Source organism: Ornithodoros turicata, chromosome 1 (assembly GCF_037126465.1).
Source record: "Ornithodoros turicata isolate Travis chromosome 1, ASM3712646v1, whole genome shotgun sequence".
NCBI lineage: Eukaryota > Metazoa > Arthropoda > Arachnida > Ixodida > Argasidae > Ornithodoros > Ornithodoros turicata.
In genome coordinates, this window is record NC_088201.1 from 27742453 (window position 1) to 27760332 (window position 17880).

Genomic DNA, 17880 nt, shown 5'->3' on the forward strand with positions numbered 1-17880 from the left:
ACGAAAGCATTCACCCGTGAAATATGAAGTTGAAAATTGTTCAAATAGCGAAAATATTCCATAACCACGGCCGTGAACTGTGGCTGCTATGACCCGCCTGCGAGACGAACTGACCGTGACGTCAAACAGAGGGGACGTCGCCGATTGGCGGACGGTCTTTTGCGAGCAAATTGCAAAATTTGCAAGCAAGCTCGTAAACTTTGCCATGAAATATATTTTAATTTGACCTGAAGCTAAGATCGTACCTAATCGTTGACACAGAAGCCTACCGGAAGTGTAATGTAGCCGTTGTGTTTCCTCTCCGAGTTTCTTCGTAAAAAAATCTTTCTGTTGGTGGCCTTTTGGGAGCTACTGCGTATGGAACGATTCCTAGCTGCTGTGTGCGTCACATAATCTCTTGCACCATAGCTGACAATTTGCGTTTCGCTATATTTCTACAGATTTCAACGGCAGATATACGACAGCGTGGTCCCGCAGGGCGTATGCACTCCCAGTCGTCCACAATTGGCTGAGAGGACTGGATGTTGATGACGTAAGCCCGCTTCAAAGAGATGTATCCGGCGGTCAAGCCCCGCTAATTTTGCGTGGTAACTGCTCCCCTGGTACGCTGAGTACGGTTAAAAGTCGATGCGTGTATGATAGTGAGGGATCGTGAGAACAGTTTCTGGCAGAGTGCTCTGAATTCGCAAAAAGAATTCCATGGACCCTATAAACTACTGCATAGTAGTTAAAAAGTAGCTGGAAACTATCTCTGGGAATGTAATTATAACTAGTAGTTAAACTACATTTTTCTGTAGTTAACTGCAGTAGTTAGGTTAATGCAGGCTACAGCTACTTAGCATTTTAGGACTTTGTCTCCAATCTGTTTCGCAGCTCTCCCCACGATTGTAAAAAAGTAAACATGATACAAGGCGTGCTGGCATAATTTTTGTCTTAGACACACATGCACGTGTTTTATGTCCAACAGGGTACACGGCAAATCGGAACAAGCATGAGTCCCCTTTCCTCTCAGCGGTGTCACCTGGTATAGTGTTCAGGCAACAGGCATGTGTCGATGATGCTCGCTGACGAAGGACAGAAGAGACGAAGACAGGCGCTAACGCGACTTTGAAATGTCCCGTTGTACTAGAAATCTATTTTAGCAAGGTGGACGTTTGGGCTTGTTGGTACACCATAACTAGACTACACAGATTTCTGATAGATATAAACCGGCTTTCGTTGTTTGGCAATGTTGGAACGCTCTCTTGTGGTGCGCGCTAAGCGCGTTGACAGTGTGCACACCTTCTTTTTTTAGCTGGAGAAAAAGTCTAAGTGAGCCGTACGTCGCTGGAAAGAATTGTGATTGCTGATTCTCGACACGCTGTACAAATTTCCAATTTACACCGCGGGTCTAAAGTCAATAAACAGAAACTTGCAACATAATCATATGAGGCAATAAGAATGTCTCGATAACTAAAAAAAACAACAGGTGGCTGAAACACAGGGTCTCTGAAACTTAACCAGCAGATCTGCTTCGCGTAGTGCTAGTCGGTGTACTTTATGCTGGACATCGCGCACGAAATGCAAAAGTAGTTAAAAATGTAGTTAAAAATGTAGTTAAACTACATCCCAGTAGTTACAACGTACAAAGTTTTTAATTTCCACAATTTATCCGCAGAGAAACAGACCAAGTGGCAGTATCGATAAAAAAATTTGGTGCATAATGCGTCGTCTAACATGTACTTTAGCTTCCTGACAGTATTTTTATCTGTTTTACCTCCGTTATAAACTCAAAAGTTTATCTTGGTGAACCCTGTAGTTTTAACTATTGGGGCTATGATGTAGTTACACTAGTAGTTAAACTAAAAAAAGAAAAAAGTTGTTACTCTCCATCTCTGGTGGAGACAATATACCACTGATTTTTGCTTCAGGGCACAAGCTACTGCACTCAGCATGTGATTTTCCACAAAGTAGCCAGGGTGAGCAACTTCGTGCTACAGCAGTTTACACAGGTAAGACTTCTCAGAAAACAATAATCATAGCGTTATTCTGATGTGCTTTTGTAAGCAGCCACTAAACCCACACCCACTCCCTTTTGCAAAGCACAGAGAAGCAAGGTGCAAACCTATGTGCATTTCCTAGACAATTTGGTTGGCAGACTAGCAACACATTTAAAAAATGCAAAACCTGCAAATATTGGGAACGCAAATATAATACCCTCATTCTCATGGCAACTGCTTAAAAAGGCAGCATTGGACTTTTGTTTTTAGCTATTTGCTCCTGCAAGCAAACTGGAGCCAGTCCTAGCACATCCTTCATGAAAGCAAGCTACAACTGTATTCAACATTGAAGAATATGGGAAAGTAGACAAAATTTCTCCCTTAGTACTGTGTGTGTGTAACTCCTCCCCAGTCAATCTATCTCTATAAATTCAGTATATACTCAAATGTAGGTATCTATCTGGTAAACACCACCTTCTCATGCAGGTCAACCCTAGTGGTGAAACAAAGTTCAATAGAGCATCAACTATAACAAATGGCACAGCAAAAGTGCATTAAACAAAAGAAAATGCATTGGTGCACCTATACTTTCTACCTTGCCACCTTTCTATCTACCTATCTCACCTTTTCAGCTACCTTGAGAGAGACAGTGCAATCCCGTTAATTCGAACTGATGATCGGGTCCCGGCAAAGTCATGTGTATTTCAATGGGGGGAAAATGCCCGATAATTCGAACATATGAACGTGCTCAAATATTTATTCGAACGAGATTGCGTGGCTACGGCTGGCCCACTCCAGACTATGCATTGGCTCGGAAGCATGGCGTGCTGCAGGCGTGTCAGAGACACCTTTACTTTAAACTAAAGTTTCCTTGTTAATTAGAAGTCCATTTCTCATAAAAGCAATACTTCTGCCAGAGGAAAGAGGAGCGAGGGAGTGCGCAAGCGCGAAGGCGCGGAATGATGCCGCTTACCCGTCCTCAGCAAAGCAAGCAAGCCTCGCGGTTTTGAGGGGATCAAGACTTCCTGTTGACTACATAGCTAAGAAAAAGGCAGCAATTTGATATTTTCTCGAATTAGGTTGGCGATATTCGCATCCGCCGGGTTCGCGATTGGGTCGGGCTTAACATCACAAACAACGTTTATGGAGTCACAGCTGAAGAAACGAATGCAGGCGTGTATAAGATTATTTTATATTCTGAGCTGTTTTGATGTTTGTCTGTAAATAAATATTCTGGAAAGAAACAGCCTCTTCTATTTCCACCATCGCGTGACCACGTCAAGCCCTCACTCGGAGGGGGTCCCTTTAGTTCAAACTCCGTTTTAGTCGAACAAATCTTCGGTCCCCCTCGAGTTCAAATTAACAGGATTGTACTGTATTGACAAAGATGCGTGAACTGTTCATCAATACAGACTCCTACTGCAACGTTTACCCATGACAAAGAGGACGTCCACAGCAAAGCACTGTGGCAAATCTTATCGGGTGGCTTTACCACATCAATACTCCTGCCTGCGTAGCCCTAAGAACGCAACGACTTTGGGCAACCAACAACATGGTGGTCATTCCGTGCTCTCAGTGCTTACCAGAATTAGCTTGTTGCAACTCCAGTTTGTATCCAAATGAAAGAAGCTTAGGGAGTGACATTCTGATGCAGTACAAGAGATTGAGATAGAATCACAGAGAGTACTTCGCATGCTGCAGCAAAAAAGATTTTCCAGGAGCAATTGAAAAATGCAAGAAGTGCTGAGGCTGCCACACAAAGTCGTAAAGAGGTCACTTCAAAGGGGATGCTGGTGAATTGCAAATAAGGGAAAGCTAACATATTTCCAGAAAATCTTGCAATAGCACCCTGCCACCCAACACATAATATCCTGTACAATACTATCTTTATCTATTTTATTTTTTGTGGAATGTAATCAATCATTTTGTTGCTGCAGGAAAGTTAGGCTCGCATTATACTGCTACAAACAGTACAAGACATGAAAGAACTGATGTTTTTCAGTGACTTTCATCTTTCATAGTACAAGACAGTCTTTTTACACTGCCTAGAATTGATGACGACACTCATGTCTAACAAATAAGAGACATGAAAAAAAAAAAAGGCACAGTTGCCTTTATTCAATGTGCAACGACTTATTGGAACGTGATGACCCATTTACCCATTATTACCACAGCTTGCTATTAGGTTGACATCTGATTAGTGTCCCAACATCAGTTTGATCGCGAGTTGGGAAAGAAAGCTGATTGACATACACTCAAGTAAGCGCAATGTACATCTACAAAAGCCTCTAAGAAAGCCACTTACCCACAGCATCTGTATCCCTTCCTTCAGCAATAAGATCCTATGAAAATAAAACACCATAAGCATCATAGCTTACAGCCCATAAAACTACTCAGCTCACCCCAAGACACGACGCCAGGGGATCGTCACTGCTAAAAAGCTAGAAAAGAAAGAACAAAAACATCACAGAAACAGATCAAGCATACAAGTTCTACAAGATAAAACACGCAGTGAGAATAGAAAATCGAAGAATGAAGGAATACAATTCCTTTTCCAGGCAGACAAGTGGTCTTAAGACATGAGTGTGTGGCAGAAGCCCGTTCCAATTCAGCAAAAACTACCTTTAGGTCGTTTGAAAGAAGCCCCCTCCAGTCGGGACATACCCCCATCAGTGTTGAGGAGTCTAGGTTAAGTCCACCAGACATCAATTGGTCTTGAAGCCAGTCCAGCTCCGTGTCAATGCCTTCAACGTGCTCCGAGAAGACCCTGAAATGTAACAGACTATTTTAAGCCTTACAGACATTTTAGTCACACTATAACACGTTTCTGAAAGACAAAAATAGAAAGTAAAACTCAGAATAGCATTCAATGTACAAACTGGAAAAGGACTCAGCTTCATGAAGTCACTGAATTTTCTGTGGCTGTGTACACAAACAGTGGTACTCGCCTTGCATTAGCTGTAGAACTCTTGTCCTGTAGTGCCACTTGCATTCCAGTGTCCTGCACATGTGGCACAGCTGTGCTTGAAGTTGAAGTAGTAGCTGCAGGGTCCTTGGTATCCTGATGTGTTTGACTGCACCCTTGAGGTGTTCCTGTGTCCGGGTCAGCCTGTCCAACTATTAGTGGGATGTTTTCCAACATCACACAGCTGCTCAGGAGATCATTGGAAGGAGTCACTGCTTCAATCCTGTCTCCAAGCGATGGTGGTGGCACAGTTGGGTTTGTCCGAGAGACCTGGCAAAACATTACAGAACCAATAATAATTATAAATCCACTCTGAACAGGAATACTTACCCCAGGAGAGAATCATCATCTAATGCACAAATTTACTTTAATTTCTTTGTATAACAAGCAGAACTCAGTGTGCCATTAGCAGGATAAAGGGAAAGTTCGCTCCTCAGGGTTCGAACCTCCTGCGTTGTCACACTGACGTCATACATACATCTCTCAACGTGGGAATTTCTAACTGTGTGGATTACAATGCTCATAATACCAAGTTGGCAAAAAGTGAAGCAGGGATTCGGTAGATTGGAAAATTAACTATCCGTGGAAATGGAAATTTGGAAATTAAAAAAAAAAAAAAAAGAAAGCTATTGTACCTGAGTGCCATCAGAGGTGATGCATGGCGACTTTCCTGTAGTACTTGCATCAATATTTGCAGAACTTCCACTCCTTCCAGAACTCACCTCCACTTCATTTGTGCTCTCTGGGAGAATATAGATGCCACTGCAAATTAACCAAGTTTGAAATAAGCAATACATTATGACAGTGTCCCTGCACATGAGAAGAGGTGAACAGAAAAGAGCCCACGTGACAGGCTGTATGAGAGGGCATCTTGTCAAACATGTGGTTGTTGTTTGGGCATTTCACTTTTTTGGCTTTGTCATCCATTTCTCCCTGATGCCAAGACCATGTGGGAATGCATATAGCCAACCTGAAACTTGTATCCCAACATCTTGCTAGCTCCCGTCTATCACCCAAGGAAACAAACAGCTTGCAGCACTGTAACATCTCAGCATTGCATGACATGGACTAGTTTTTTTATTGATCTTGATGACAGTGGTCTATAGCACATAGCCCTCTGGAATGGGGTTTGCCTTTCCTGCACTAATGCTGCGCTTCGTTTCTGTTAATTTGCATGGCAAAATCTGGTGATGGATATCTCAGAGTGGAGATATATCAGATGGATATCTCAGAGCAGGGACTGCCTCCAATTCTGCGATCTTACATTTCACCAAAAACATCTAAATAAAAGGTTAATTAACGAATTTTAGGCAATCAGTCATACAGTAGTTCAACGGTGGCACTATAGGGGGGTTAGGGGTGCAGTCCGCACCAGGTGACGTGACGGAAGGGGGTGACGCGCTGCACCAGTTCTGCTTCCTCTCTTCCTCTGTGGCGCGATGACGACAAAAACAACATGAGGAGCGCCTTCTGCGAACACAATTTTTTTTCTTTCTGTACGTGGTATGATACTGTTAACTATCCTGTATTACCTGGCATGGAAAGGGATCCGTTACTAGGGTGGGGGGCAAAGAGCTCCCATACCAGGTGACGTATACCCTAGTGACACCACTGCAGTAGTTACATACTTTTTGTACAAAATATCAGTCTGGCCATCTAACAAACCTGCAAAAATAGTGTCCGTAATACTTTCATATCTTTTTTAATAATAAAAGTATGTATTCATTAAAATTTTTAAAATTTTATTCTAGCATTACAAAAAAAGGTGCTGGTTTGTCATGAACATGCTCTCTTTTTTGCAATTTTACCAATGACAGGCAACACTTTTCATGACGTACCTGGGCGAATCTGAAAGAGCTTCCATTAGGCTCAAGGGCTCTATCGGCTCATTTGGATCCAGGGGGCTGGCCACAATGGGTGCAGAGTCCAGATCTAATATGCCTGTTGTTCCCATTACTACTTTTCCTGGAGGGGCAGGAGATAAAGGCAATGGGGAAGCAACACTGACAGACGACGATGCGCCCACGTTACTTCCAGCAGCAGACTCTGGCCTCACGGATGTGTTTCCCGTAACAAGGATGCTTGGGTCTGCAACATCCTCAATTATGTCTGTCACATCATGAATCATGGGACCATCTGACAAGCTTGCTGGCTGGAAACATTGGAAAGACAAAAATGTGAAGCGTACTGTGCACCACTACCTGAATTCCTTCAAATAATAGTGGTTAGGACAATCAAGATGGACAAAGTGGTGATAATGGTGCCTCCACTAATTTGCATTAAGTGCAGCTTACCGAACTGACTTGGTAATCTGTTGTAGTTCCAAACTGAGACTTTTTCAAACGAGGAATCTTGGTGCTGGAACTTTGACTGTCCTGCAGCATGAGGGGTAACTTGCGCTTTACAGTGATGTTGCGATTTCCTTGGACCAGTGTCACCAAAAACTGAATCAACTGCAAAGATGGACATAGATAGCGGTGTTACATTTCGACAAAGTAACGCTGTGGAATTAACGAGCCACAGGCAGAAAGTACGACACACAGATGCGGCAACATATCATCTTACCTTCTCTACAATTTGCTGCTGTTTAATATGCTTTTGACGGAGCATTGCCACCTCACGCCACAATGCTTCATTTTCCTTTTTCATGTCGGAGAGCATTTGGTCCGCATGTTCCTGTCGTCCTTGCATGCTGCCCACATCAGATAGAAGCTCCTTCAACACATCTGCTTTTGCTCGAGAGTCCTCAGCACGCCCAGCTGGTGCCTACTCAGAATTACAAAGATGAGTACAAGACTACCCCGAAGCAATGTTTCTTAATGTCACTTACCTTCCGTTTGATGAACTCAAGCATGCACTCTTGCCCTCTAATGAAAAAATTGTGGAAGAACTCAATGTCATCTCTGTCAGATTTCAGAGCACCCTGGTCAATGCTTGCCACTTTACGGAATCCATCTAAAAGAGACAAATAATAAAGTACACAATGAGCAACAGGCTGCAACATGAAAAGTACCTTGACAGGTAACAAAAAGAGAGAGTGAAACAAACTAGTCTACTTGAATGACTATTACATTCAAAAGATGCAGAACAGTACAACTCACACATGTTCAGCTGACGAATAAAACTGGCCATATTGTTGTGCTTGAAGTAAAGTGGAAGGAGTTCTTTTGCAAACTGGGTTTGGTTATGAATCACAAAGCTTTGGCCATTCTGAAACATATGGCAACTTTTTAAGTTGGAGCATTCTAAAAGACAAGTGAATGCTGCAGCTCAAAGGTGCAGCAAGTATGCACAATTCTATAACTTAATGTGTGAAGTGGGTATGTAAAACCAAAACAGAAACTCTCCAAATACTGTCAATTGTGCCTCCAGGGCCCGCATGAGATTGTGGAACCTAGTGTGAGGCTCCTTTCATATGGTGCAGTGACCAGAACAGACCCCAGACTCCTTGATCCCTCTTGGCACTCGCGATGTCTATCAATTCCTTTGTCTAAGTGATGACAAACAATGTTTTTCAATTTCCCATTTACATGTTCCAGCTGCATGAGGCCTGACACTGTACACAGGGTCAGCGAGAGGGGCCCGCCTGCCCGACAGCTGTTAGCACCGCAGGAGACGTGAGGAGGGTGGCCGGGAAGGACAGGACCCATCCGAAGTCATCCCCGGGGTCTGTAATTTCTCTCGCCGGCACTGATTGTACCATGGTTTTTTTTTTGCCATCATCTTGTCATTACTGGCATGTAAGTCAATTGTCTTTATTGAAGTTCACACCAGCAATAAAACTGTCATCAAAATACAACCAAACCTAGTAAATCCTCTTCATTAATATGACAATTAGCTTATCTGACAATGACTGAGGTTTGTTGCACAAATATGCTACGACAGTAGGTCTCTGTGCAAGAGAGAAAGAAAAGGTTGGAGAAAGCATGTGACAAAGTGTCTGTCCACTCAGAAAGCAGCAATAAGGGGGTATTCGGAGACGGGCCACAACACTATGGCCGAAAAAGATGAAGCGATGTGGTCCTCACGTGCAGTTGTTGTGGTACCTTATTTGAGAGCGATCCAATGAGACCGTTCTACGTGCACGGGGGGAAAGGGAAAATCTGAGTGACTGCGCGAAAGTCTGGTCCACTTCCATAGTGTATAGCTGGCAAACACATGACCACTGGCAATTGAATGAGTGACCTACAAGTGCCTGAAGGATTCGGATGATTCAGCTATAAAAATCGGCCAGTAAAGTGCCCAATGAGACCGTTCTATGTGCACGGGGGGAAAGGGAAAAGCTGAGGGACTGCGCAAAAGTCTGGTCCACTTCCATAGTGTATAGCTGGCAAACACGTGACCACTGGCAATTGAATGAGTGACCTACAAGTGCCTGAAGGATTTGGATGATGATTCAGCTACCAAATCGGCCAGTAAAGTGCCCAGACTGAAAATGTAACTAAACAGACACTTACTGTAGAAGTGGTTTTTTTCGCGCGGAATTATTTTTCGCGTTTTTCGCGCACACCTCCAAAATCGCGAATTTAAGTTCCCGCGAATAACTCTGGCCATATGAGGGCGAAAATCGTTCGGCGTTCGACGCTATACCGCGACTACCTGACCCTTTCTACTCCATGTAGCATAGGCAGTTTAAGCAAGCGCAGAAGATTGTTTTATTCCGTCAGGCAAGATGAAAAGAAATGAAACTTCATCATGCTTTGTTACTCCTATAAACGCTTTGCACTATACATGCAATATACCACTATACCAGGAAGCCAGAACATGCCTTTCCCCGCATTCTCAAAACCAGCTTGAATGATAGTACCACATCTCAACCGAACTGGTCCGTGCCCCGAGTGATAATTAATAAGAACTGCTACAATAAGCTGGCTAACTTGCACACGGCCCTATGGCCTCCTACAGGGCCCCTAAAGGCCATTTGACAGGGCCTTTCGTCCCATCTCTGTGAGGAGAAGAAAGGAATAGACCTAGAATGCCGCAATCCACGTGAACAACGGATCTCTTAGTACGTGCCGAAATATGCCCGAGTATTGACGGCGGCACGATATGCAAGAGCAAAGCACTCCCGGAAACCTGTGTCGCGAATTTAAGTTCACGCGAATCAATCCTCAAAGCAGCTTTGCTCGAAAACGCGAAAATATTTTCCACGCGGAAAAAACCACTTCTACAGTATGAGATTTGAGCAGCAGTGCCTTGTTTTTGTAGTAAGTCATAGCACAACCTTCTGTTACACACAGGGTTTTCTTTGGTGTATATCATGTGCTGTTCGTTAATGTGACAATTCACTTTATGAGCAATATCTGTGGGAACAGTTGTGGTCCTATTAGGAAGGTTCGACTGCACACAAGACATAATTTTTTGTTCAACAGGACCATGACTGTGGTGCAAAGGGTTATGTTTGCTCCTGCAGAACAGGAAAAAATAAACACAGAAATGGTCTGAGGAACCACACTACAAAAGTGACAGGAAAAAAAATGTATACACAAACAAAACCATTAACAATTTCATTACCTGCCATATCCCCTTTTGGTATTTCAAATTTCACATTGCAGTATCTGGCTTGCTTATGTCTGAACAACAGTTTCAATAATCTAGACCTTCTTTTAAGAATCCTGCACAGATAATACTCAGCCACGCCTTTCATTATGAGCATGCCCTATGTGTGGGCATCATCTTTGGCTTTGTTCATCTGCTATGCTTGCATTCTATTCAACCATGAATCAAATAGTGGCTTTGCACTTCTCAATTGTGTAAACAAGAAAAGAAAAACTCAGTGGAAAATGGACAGCATTAGCCAAACTTTAGAAAAATATAGCTGACTTTCAACACCATTATAGAGTATGACTATTTTTCAGTGAAGAATTCACTCTCTTCCTAGTCCATTGATGCCTTCATGTGGTGTGTCAGCAGTGCTTTGCTTGCATAGACACAAGGAAGAGCCCAGGACAACATACATAACTTAACTTACATACATAACATAACAATACTTTAACATAACCAAAAGCAACTCTTAGAGAGCACTGAAATAGTCAAGGACGTGCTTATTCACATATACGAGGGTATGCTGAAAAGTAATGCCCCCTGATTTTTTCTGTTTTATTCTATACATATGTCGGAGTACTAGCTGTCATGCATTCTACTCATTAGACATTCCAGCTTCAGTAGTATACAACATGTTTTTTTTTATTTGTTTCAGATTTTTTATAAAAAAAGCCACGAGAGAACCATGGATACCATTTTTGCAAGTGGGGTATACAGTCATGCAGACATTCTCTCAGAGAGAGTATGTAACTTCTGTATGACTAATCATCTAAAATTCATTTATGAACTCTTTAATTAGGGGCTTCCAGGCGAAAGTAAGGCAGCAGAATGGGAGATAATCCTTGTTAAAAGCACTCTAATTTTAAAACATCTTGAAATCAACATGTGCGTCCAAATATCCATTGCTCAATTTCATGATCCAAATGTGATGAAACCATGCGCATCAGGAATACAGGCAGGACAGCACTCATTTCACATCAGAGGGCTACATGCTTTGGAGCAATGGAGATGGTTGGAGCAGGTGCTGATGGCCAGATCAATCCCTTTGTGGCCCAGAAGGTCATGAGCTCTTGGGATGCACAGTTTTGGTTCATTTGCATAGCAAAATTTGGCGATGGACATTTCGAAGCACGTGCTCGTTCCAGTATTTTTACAAGATAGAATGGCTTTCGACAAGGATTGTTTTACTCTCACTTTCGCCCAAAAACCATTAAAGTCATTAAAGAGTTAATGACCATTAGGTAACTAATCCTCTAGTAGTAACAAGCTCTCTTCGAGAAGGTGTATGCCTGGCAGTATAACTCAACTGCAAAAACGGTAAATATGCTGCTCTCACAGCTTCTTTTATGAACAATCTGTAACAAATCGAAAAAGAAAACACCTCATAGAGGGTATTTCAGTAACTATGTACAAAACTTTTAATGCGAAGAGCACGCTATGGAAAAATATGGGATCAAGGACATTTACCTGTAGGGAACTTTTGCCCCCAATTCAACATAACGTTTTCTTTGCCAGAAACAGAAAGCGCATGTCTGATTTACCCCACTCTATTACAAAGGCAGATTTCAGAGATCAATCCAGAGAATGGAATTTATTTCAATTAAAATGTGGTAAAATTATGTGCAGTATGTGGCAAAAATGCCCTACAGATAACTGTTGTTGGTCGCATATTTTTCCGCAGCGTTATTGTCACAGTCCTCGAACAAAGGCAGCACCCCACACGAGTATATTGCAGTTCTGTTTCCCCGGTTGCTTAAAAAAACATCTGTCCGGCACAGCAACACGGGCAAGAAACTGCGCGAATGGCCTGCGCTCTGTTAGCAGCCATTCGCACACGTGTGGTTCCAAGAATTATTCCCCTACGGTGTCTGGTCCACACTTCGGGCCTCTGTAACTGGACACGCAGTGTTACACGGGAATGTTGTGCGCTTCCTTAGTGTTTGACACTGACGACAGATTTATGGAGGGGGGGTTCTAGTCCCGAAGCGGGACAGAATAATGAACTGTAAGCAGTTGGTATCGGGCTAGCTCACGAAGAAGTCGCACACTTTCACGTGGCGTATCGGGCGTCTCGATGTTGTGCCACCAGTATTGGGCTGGTGTATTCTTCAATCAATCTGTGCAATAGTGTTCTCTGCTTCAAGCTCCATCTGCATCCTCCTCAAGTACAACCAGACTTTTCTTCGGGATCATCTTCTCCACTGCGCATCTCGTCTCTACGAGGGACCTCACTCACCGGCTATTGGACAGTCCTTGACCGCAAGTTTGCTTTGTTCTTATTCTTTGTATGTTGACCTTCTGTAATGCGTAACTGTAACTGTCAGGCAAACTTCTCTCTCGTGTTCAACTAGTGGTTCAAGTAACTGTATAGCTGATTGTTTCTTTGTTAATTGCTTATAAATGTGTGTGTTTCCAAAAACGATTGTGTGACTTGGTCTGCGCATTGGTCGGTGACAACACAGCTCTTCCCCAGTTACGTCGTCGCGTTGGGAAATCCCTGGCTCATCAAACCACGTGACAGTTATTCCTATTCAATTTTTTTGACAGGTTACTGAAACACAGTGATGGGCAGTAACTACTTTTTGTAGTTTAACTACAACTACTAACTACCCCTTAAAATTGTAGTTTAACTACTAGTGTAACTACATCATAGCCCCAATAGTTAAAACTACTTTGTAACTAGTGGGACGTAGTTTAACTACATTTTTAACTACCTTGGTGATTTGTGCGCGGTGTCCAGCCTAAAGTACACCGACGGTTTAAACAGGACGATGCGCTATACGAGAAGCAGAGCTTCTGGATAGTATTCAGAGCCTCGTGTTTTAGTCATCTATTTTTTTCTTTTTTTGCGTTTAATTATCCAGACATCTTTATTGCCTCATCTGATTATGCTGCATGTTTCTGTTCATTAACTTTGGACCCGAGGTGTAAATTAGAAATTTGTAGAGCGTTTAGAGAATCGGCAATCGCAACTCTTTCTAGCAACGTACGGCTCATGTAGACCTTTTCTCCAGCTAAAAAAGAAAGTGCGCATGCCGTCAACGCGCTGAGCGTGCACCACAAGAAAGCGCTCCAGCCAAAGAACAAAAGCCGGGTTATCTATCGGAAATCTGTGTAGACTACTTATGGAGTACCAACAAGCCCAAACGTCCACTTTTCTAAAATACATTTCGAGTACAATGGGACATTTCAAAGTCGCGTTAGCGCCTGACTTCGTCTCTTCTGTCCGTCATCGAACATCAAGCATTGTCGGGGCATTGTTGGAAAAAGCCTGTTGCCTGAACACAATACTGGGCGACACCGTTGAGAGGACAGGGGACTCGGGCCCTTTTGAGACTTCCCATCACTGTGGTGAAACATCCTGTATATTGAAAGGGGGAGATAGGACAACCTTGCTTCACTCCCCTGTTAATCTGAACAGGTTCAGTTACTTCGCCTTCCCATGTCACCACCATGTCTGCTTTTGTGTAGATTGCGGTCAGTATTCCACAGATCTGGTAGTGTGCTGCCACTTACAAGGCACGGGTTTCTGCTCTTAGCATGTGAATTTCTTGTACTCAAACCAAATGATATCAGTCGAAGTATACACGGAGGGGAAGATTGGAGGGAACCATAACGTGCCACCCATCTCGAAGCGAAGCGGGATCCCCGGTGTTGATACAATTCGAAGAACCCCTGTCTGACTCCACAGGCCATAACCACAACAAGTGTCGGGTTTAACTCTTGCGTTACAGCGGTCTGGCTGGACGAGGTGGGTGGCTTCGGTGTGTTTATGGTTCGCTCCGGTTTCTTTTCTTTCCGTTTGTGTACAACGTTTTGGATCTCTGTACCACATGACCTTTCTTCTCTCCCTTGTGTCTTATGTAGACCAACTGTTGAGCTCTCGCTCTCTTCTGTCTGAACATGTAACTTAAGGTGAAATACAGGAACGTTTTTTCACCTCTCCACGAGGTTTATCTATCTGACGAGTCAGTTTTCTTAATCATTCCGATGAGGTCAGAATAGGTAGTTTTGCTAGTATCTGGATTCAACCTTTTTGTTCTTTAATATTGCCCATAATTTAGCATGGTCCACCAAACCATACACCTTTTTTTACATCCAGAAATGCTGCATGTACCTTTGTGCCTCACTTTTGTACCATTTGCAGCACCTGAGTTGAATAAAGACATTGTCTTCAGCTCTTCTGTTGCTCTTGAAGCCACTTCACATTTCACTCGACATTTTCCTCCTCTATCCACTAATCTACTCTTGCTCTTATTACATGGGGAAATAATCTGTACAAGACTAGAGTCACTGATATTGGTTTATAGTTGTTCATGTCCTCCTTGGGAACCTTGCCCTTGCAGATAAGACTTGACCCTGGTCTTGGTCCAGCTGTCTGGAATTTGCTTAGCTTCCACAATATTACTGAAACATTTCAGTATCTCTTGCTTCATTCTCTGGCCCATGGATTATACCACACTTGCTGGAATATTGTGAAGCACAGTGCTTGTTTGCATGCTGATATGCATGAGGGCTGCTTCTAGTTCTAGCATAGAGATTTCTTGGAAGTTTTGCTCCTGTATGGTGCATGATGGTCACTTCACAACCTTAATTTCCTGAATTAAACCGACACAGCAGCCATTGCTCAATGTGTTTTAGTACATCCATGACTTCCTCCCCTGTCTCCATGTCCTGTAATGTTGCCTAGTCAGCAGTATTACATATTTCCAGAACTTTTGAGGGTCACGTTTTCAATTCAATATCCACCTGCTTTGTCTTTTGCTTTACAAGTGTTGCTGCTGTGTTTTTTCATTGAAGATATTTTCCCCACAGTTCCTTCGCAACAGATGTTTCTGTGCCGGAAAAGCTTGCTTTTCCGTGTTGGGCACAAGACTCCTTCCCATCCGGGACAGCCTTGGCTACCTCAGAGCCCCACAATTTCTTGTGTTTGCGTCGTCCATGTTCGTAGGTTGCACATTTTCTGGATATGATTTCCTTAATTAGAGACCCTGGGTTCTTGTAGCTACCATTCCTTAGGTCTTCTAAAGTTGTTATTGCTTCTTCCAAATCGAATTTTGCTCTTGTTTGTTTCTCCTGACAGCTGCACCTTATTTCCCAAACCTAGCACATATCCTGTTGCGGTCACTACCTGCACTCCATCTACCCTCAATGTGCATATGTGCAAGGGCTTGGTATAGCTTGTGCAATATAAACCAGTAGTCAATGCAGGTTTTTCATCCTATGGACATCCATGTATATTTGTCTTGACGTTTCTCCTCAAGGTTGGCAATCAATCGGCTGTTGGCCTCAGCAAATTTGCTCAGAGACGCTGCCTTGCGTGCCAGTCCAGGTTCCCTAGGTGTGCACTGAGGTCCCCATTATTAGTATTTCGCCCTCCTATGATAGTGAGCTCAAGTCGTCCTGCACACAATCGAGAACTGCCTGATTCTGGGGAGCAGCACCACAACCACTCCACAAGTACACAAAGGCAATTTTAACCTGTACAGTTTTGATCTTGCCTACCACCCAAACATATTCTCGGCAAATTAGATTCATACTTGAGAGAACATGAGAGAACTGATCCTCAGTCCTCAGTTCTCTCGTGTTCAACAGTTGCCGCTTGCATCAATCCCGTCGTATGATTGTGTGTGTGTATGAGTGAGAAAAATGTAAGAGTGAAAGGGGGATGAGTGAGAGAGTGGTTGATGTGTCCCTTCAGATGGCGCACCCTTGGAAGTCGCTGGGGAGGTGTGTTAGCTTAGCTCAATTGGTAGAGCCCTGAACCGGTAATCCAAAAGATGTGGGTTCGAGTCCTACAGCTGGCTAACCTTTTCAGTGACTTCCATCTTTCATCATAGATTCATACTGTTCAACTGCAATTTTGTTTTGAAGAATGACTCCTATGCCTATATATTTTTGTTTGAAACAATATTGCTCTTGTACTTCCCATCTCATTACTCAAATAGTACATGAATCCTTCTTTTGGTGCATGTGTGTGTCTATCCGAAAAACATAATTCACAACATTTTGTACATAATTTCCAAGTACAAACTTCACAACGAAGAGATATGATAGGTACACTCGAAGGTACTGGACATGAACTCCATACACAATTTGTATGGTCATTTTTGGATGAATACTTCTTGTAAACAGGCAACCAAAATGTGTCCAAGAATGCGTGGGTTTGGGGAACTTGTACTTATATGTGCAAGAAGTGAGCCGACACAGAGGGACTGCATGTCAACAACTAGCGTCAACTGTGAAACAGCAATATCTCAACACCACATACTGTTTGCATGGCCCTAAAATGTGGAACACTGCTAGACTGCGCCACAGTAACATAACGAACTGAAACAGAAGGATTATTCCGCGCGACCCCGACAGCTTTCTATATGCTCTAGACTTTTTGACGCGAAGGGGCATCTGACTAGGATCTCGTAAGAGAACGCTCGAAGTGACCCAAAAAGCGTTATCGTAGCGATCGGGTACATACAAACACAACATCACCAAACATCAAGATGTGACAAAGAAATTTAAATTTTGAAGATTGAACTGACACGATCTCTCAATACTAGACCTAACATCAGTGCGACTGACAGTATGCATAGTATGGTACAACCGTACAATCTGATCTGTCCTTCTACAGAAACACACAACGAGGTTAAGGACGACCCTGTACTACAATAGGCGCACTCATGAGCCCAACCGACACAGTGAACGATTAATTTACAGCATGGTGTACACAATACCAACAAACCAATAAGAGAAAGTCCGCACCTGGCCATGTCAGAATATATCAATAGCTGTATATAATTCTAGCAGCGAAAAAACAGTACTGACAAATAAAACTTCGAAACTAATCCGCATATATCGCGTCAGACCCAATACGACATAACGCTTTTACCGGTATCAACATAAAGCACAATGACAACAGTGCATGAAGTGGCCTACGATTAAACTAGTCTTGAAACTCGCTGTTAATATCTGACACCCTGTATCTATTGCAGGCAAAGTGTGTAAAAAGCATGGATTATCGCAGAATATTCCCTTAGCCCTAATACAGTGGTTTCAACATACCGGCCTCCAGCATATCAAGTCATTTGTATCCTCATCTTCAACCAGCTTCCACAGCTTTATCAGGAATGCAGGAACGTTACTTGCGCCAATTTCTGTGGTGTGCATGATTATATTATTAACTACTAAATACCAGGCCGCATCTAGTGAAAAATGCAACCATCATCCCCTAAAAGCCTCCATAAAATGTGTTTCCAAACATGGTTGCTAGCAACGGCGCAAAGGTTCGTCAATTTCGCTCTGTGTCGTAATACGCTGTTTCTTCGACTTCCTTGAAAAAGTAAACATGGATCTCAAACAAATTCATAAAGACCACAATTTCTTTTTTTTTTTTCA

General features: G+C 42.9%; 1 protein-coding gene across 2 annotated transcripts in view; it reads right to left on the reverse strand.

The window, feature by feature from the left end:
- LOC135377759 (heat shock factor protein-like) overlaps positions 1-17749 on the reverse strand; it is a 29431-nt gene extending 11682 nt beyond the window's left edge. Inside the window, exons 1-11 of one of the 2 annotated variants that reach the window (XM_064610414.1) lie at positions 17548-17749; positions 8046-8154; positions 7775-7899; positions 7510-7710; positions 7239-7397; positions 6783-7096; positions 5580-5706; positions 4928-5214; positions 4644-4746; positions 4382-4420; positions 4285-4321 (exon numbers count right to left, since the gene is read on the reverse strand). In XM_064610414.1, coding sequence (XP_064466484.1) covers positions 4285-4321; positions 4382-4420; positions 4644-4746; positions 4928-5214; positions 5580-5706; positions 6783-7096; positions 7239-7397; positions 7510-7710; positions 7775-7899; positions 8046-8154; positions 17548-17652 — 1606 coding nt within the window. In that variant the 5' untranslated portion in view covers positions 17653-17749. Of the gene's footprint in view, positions 1-4284; positions 4322-4381; positions 4421-4601; positions 4747-4927; positions 5215-5579; positions 5707-6782; positions 7097-7238; positions 7398-7509; positions 7711-7774; positions 7900-8045; positions 8155-17547 lie in introns of both variants that reach the window. The other variant, XM_064610413.1, reaches the window with a different exon arrangement.
- Between the last annotated feature and the right edge of the window lie 131 nt (positions 17750-17880).